Raw genomic sequence first — 4,303 nt, forward strand, 5'->3', positions numbered from 1 at the left:
AAGTTGCCCGGGCGGGTCTCGAACCCGCGGGCTCAGACATTCCACTCACCTCAGCCTCCCAAGGCACGGGATTACAGGCTGAGCCACCGAGCCCGGCTAAAAAAAATTTTTTTAATGAGCCAATGGTAGTGTGCATCTGTAGTCTCTACTATGCGGGAAGCTGAGGTGGGAGGCTTGCTTGAGCCTGGGAGTTGGAGGCTGCAGTGAGCTATGATCATGCCACTGCACTATAGCCTGGGAGACAGAGCAAGACTCTATCTCCAAAAAAAAGAGGAAGGCAGGCCAGGCGCAGTGGCTCAAGCCTGTAATCCCAGCACTTTGGGAGGCCAAAGCAAGAGGACTGCCTGAGCCCAGGGGTTCGAAACCAGCCTGGGCAACTTGGTGAGACCTCATCTCTACAATAAATACATAAATAATTAATTAGCATGGTAGCATGTGCTTGTAGTTCCAGTTACTTGGAAGGCTGAGGCAGAAGGATCGCCTGAGCCCAGCAGGTCAACACTGGGGTGCCTGTGATCATGCCACTGCACTCCAGCCTGGGTGACTGAGTGAGGCTCCAATTCAAAAAAAAGGGCAGGGAGGAAGGCAGGTGAGGAGCCTAGAGCTTAAGAGGCTTGCACAAGGTCAAGGCATGGAGTGCCTCCAGAGTTCTCGCTGACCCTGGGCTGACCTTCTCTCCTTTCTGCCTGTTTCCCACAGCCTCAGGCTGGGCGGTGCCTTCCCTCGGGGTGACCTGGGGCAGATGGAGCGGAGTGTGGGGCGCCTGCACTCCATGCACTCCAAGATGCTGATGGACATCGAGAAGGTGCAGATGCACTTTGGAGGCTCTGTCAAGGCCAGCAGCCAGATGATCCGCGAGCTACTACAGGCCCAGTGCCTCAGTTCCCCCTGCTACAAACGGTAGGGAGGTGCAAATGGGCCAGGGTTTGTGGGGATGTGGGCCTCTGGTGTCTGGGCTTGGCTTCTGCCCACCCATGGCCATGTGAACAAAGGCCTCACCCCACTGCTGAGGAAAGCCCTGAGGAAGAAGGGGGGATCAGGTGCGGTAGCTTGCACTTGTAATCTCAGCACTTTGAGAAGCTGAGTTGAGAGGACCGAGTGAAGCCAGGAGCTCAAGACCAGTCTGGGCAACAGGACGAGATCTTGTTTCCACAATAAATGCAAAAATCAGCCAGATGTGATGGTACATGCCTGTAGTCCCAGCTACTTGGAAGGCTGAGGCAGAAGGATCGCCTGAGCCCTGCAGGCCAAGGATGCAGTGGCCATGATTGTGCCACTGCACTCCAGCCTGGGTGACAGAGTGGGACTCCAACTCAAAAAAAAAGAGAAAGGGGAGTAAGTGTTAGAGTGTATGTGTCAGTTTATGTGTATGTGTCAGGGGTGTATGTGTGTGTATGGTCTTTTGGATGGCCTGGCCTCAAGGTAGTTCTGCTCACTCGCCTGCCTGTTCCTGCCCTGACTCCCAAAGACTCCCTGAGAGAGCTGCCACACTTTCTTCTGGCTGGCCTCCCCATAGACACGTCCCAGGTCATGTCCCTGGTGGCCTACTCCCTGTGACTCCATGCTGTCTTCATCACAGAGTGTCAGATATGGCTGATTATACTTATTCAACCGTGCCCCGGCGCTGTGGGGGAAGCCACACCCTCACCTACCCCTACCGCCGCAACCGCCTGCAGCACCTGCCACAGGGCCTGTGTCCCTCTGAGGAGATCCAGATCGCCATGAAGGTCAGGGGCTCTGCCACCAGGGAGGAAGGTCCTCACATGACCCCAGATTCCCAAGTCATTCTGAAAACACCATCATCCAATCCTATGCCTTGAGGCAGCATTTTTTTTTGAGTTGGAGTCTCACTCAGTTGCCCAGGCTGGAATACAGTGGCACGCTCACACAGCCACCGCACCCTTGACCTGCTCGGCTCCAGTGATCCTTCCACCTCAGCCTTTCAAGTGGCTGGAATCACAGGCACACACCACCACGCTGGGCTAATTTTTTGATTTATTGTAGAGATGAGGCCTTGCCAAGTCACCCAGGCTGGTCTTGAACCCGTGGGCTCAGGCAATCCTCTCACCTCGGCCTCCCAAAGTGCTGGGATTATAGGTGTGAGCCACCATGCCTGGCCAAGGCAGCTTCTTTAAAGCCTCGGGTTCTTACTCTTTCTTGGGAAGGTGAATTTGTTCCAGCCACCTACCACCCAGCACTACCATCTCCCACCATGGTTCCTCAGAATGATACCGTTTTAACCTCCCTTTACCTTGTCACTCTGCTCTGGTGCTGTCCAGCGTCCCCCAGGAGGGTTCTGAGCACCATCTGGTACCAAGAATCAGGAGACAGTAGTGCTCTGTGCCCTGGGCCTGCATACATTCAGGAAGAGGGAAGGCTCTGTGTGCTACAGTGATGACAAACATATATCTACCTCCCCAGCATGACGAAGTGGACATCTTGGGCCTGGATGGACATATTTACAAGGGGCGAATGGATACAAGGCTGCCAGGCATCCGGGCCAAAGACAGTGAGTGTCCAGGTAGCTCAGATGCCCTCAGGTCCCTTGTTTGGATTCCACAGGGACGTTCATCTTTCAGAAGTCCAGGCATTTCTTTGGGCCACCAGATCCTTCTCCACTTTCCTGACTCTAAGTGTTCAGGTCTCTCCAAAAGCCACCAGGTAAACGTTGGCAGGCAGAGGACAGCTGTCCAGCCTCAGGCCACCCGCTGGGACTGCATGGCCCTGTGTGTGCCTGCTGACCTGCATCCCACGCTGCACCACTGGGCTTCCTGTCTCAACCTCTGTCCCTAGCACCATCACGGTCAAGTCTTACCCCACTTCTTCAAAACTCAGAACAACGCCCTCTCCTGAGCCCCTGCCACTTAGCAGTCCCTGTCTGCTGCGTGCCCACTCCCCACATCTGAAGCGTGGTTGCTATCACTTCCTGTAGTGCATCATAACTGCGTATGCACATTCCTCGTTGCCTCCCCTCCTGAACTGGAAAGCCCAGGCCAGAACCCCCCTAGCACCTGGCACAGGGCAGATGCATGTAGGTCCTCAGAGACTGAGGGAGTGGACAGTCAGACAGACGAATGGATGGGTGGAAGGTGGGTGGGTGGGCAGACAGAGGAGTGGGCCTGTGACTGCGTGAAGCACTGCTTCTAAGGAGCATGTCCACAAATTCACCCCAAAGGATCCCACCCCCACTAAGGCAGGCTGTGACCAGCAGCCCTGCCACCCTCGCCCATACCTACAGGTCCTCACAGAGTTCTCACCCACTGTCTAGGAACTGACCCTTCTGTCTCCTGCTCCCATCAGCCACAGGGATCTCAAAGCACAAGCCCAAGCAGCCCCGGCTTCACCTGCACAGGCAGCAGTCCCTCGGTGACAGCAGCCAGCTGCCTACTCGGCCTCAGAGTGCTCAGATATCAGCTGGTAACAACTCAGGTAGCTTCCTTCTGGGCAGAAGTTCCTTCCGGGTGGCCTCGGCACTGCCCGGGGCCCTTTGTCCTTGCCCCGCTGGTCCCCTTTCCCCTTGCCCTGCTGGTCCCCTTTCCTGCCTGTGTTTGCTTATAGTGATATTACCCTGAAGAGAGGAAGGGCCTGGGAGCTGAAGGTCAGGATGGGAAGGGGAAGACAGCAAACCCCTAGTGGCTGAGTGAGTGATATATGCCAGGTCTGTGGGGTAGATACTGTTACTGCCCATTCCTTAGAAGAGAACATGGGGACAGGGATACCACTCACATCTCTGGCTCCAGGCCCACACCTTCCCCTGCTCACATGCGCTGACTCTTGGACGCAGTGCTCCCAGGCTCTGCCTGGTTGCTGGTGGGCCTGAGGCTGTGACCAGGTCCCCAAGAGCCCCTCGGTCTGATCCTGTAGTGGAGGGGCCCCTCTCTGCTAGATCTGCAAGGTCCCCGGGTTCCTGATCTCCCCCAGGAGCTAAGTGACGCCTGAAGGTCAGGGAGCTAAGGGCTCCTGGGGTTCCATCACACAGGAGCCTGGAGCCGAAAGGCTGGACCACTACCAAGTGATTCTGAGCAAGTCTTTCCCCTCTCCAGACCTGTTTCCTCATCTGTCATAAGGGGGTGCTGGGATAGTGCTTCTTAGAGTTAGGGCCCCAATGAGAATCAAAGGTGCTGCCCCTCCTATAAAGTAGGTATGTACCTGCACACTCTGCAAATGCTCAAGGGAGTTTAAGGATCCCCAGAGCTCCCATACCCCTCTCAATTAAGAGCCCGAGCCCAGCCGGGCTCAGTGGCTCAGCCTGTAATCCCGCGCCTTTGGGAGGCTGAGGTGAGTGGATTGCTTGAGCCCGCAG

General features: G+C 55.9%; 1 protein-coding gene across 1 annotated transcript in view; it reads left to right on the plus strand.

Moving 5' to 3' along the window:
- The window catches only part of QRICH2 (glutamine rich 2), a 21,154-nt gene that overhangs the window by 14,644 nt on the left and 2,207 nt on the right, over positions 1-4,303 (plus strand). The window contains exons 14-16 of the mRNA XM_021718374.1: positions 700-900; positions 2,422-2,509; positions 3,301-3,429. Coding sequence (XP_021574049.1) covers positions 700-900; positions 2,422-2,509; positions 3,301-3,429 — 418 coding nt within the window. The remainder of the gene's footprint in view (positions 1-699; positions 901-2,421; positions 2,510-3,300; positions 3,430-4,303) is intronic.

The sequence above is a fragment of the Carlito syrichta genome, unplaced genomic scaffold, assembly GCF_000164805.1.
Source record: "Carlito syrichta isolate Samal-C Ts95f unplaced genomic scaffold, Tarsius_syrichta-2.0.1 Scaffold312140, whole genome shotgun sequence".
Lineage (NCBI taxonomy): Eukaryota > Metazoa > Chordata > Mammalia > Primates > Tarsiidae > Carlito > Carlito syrichta.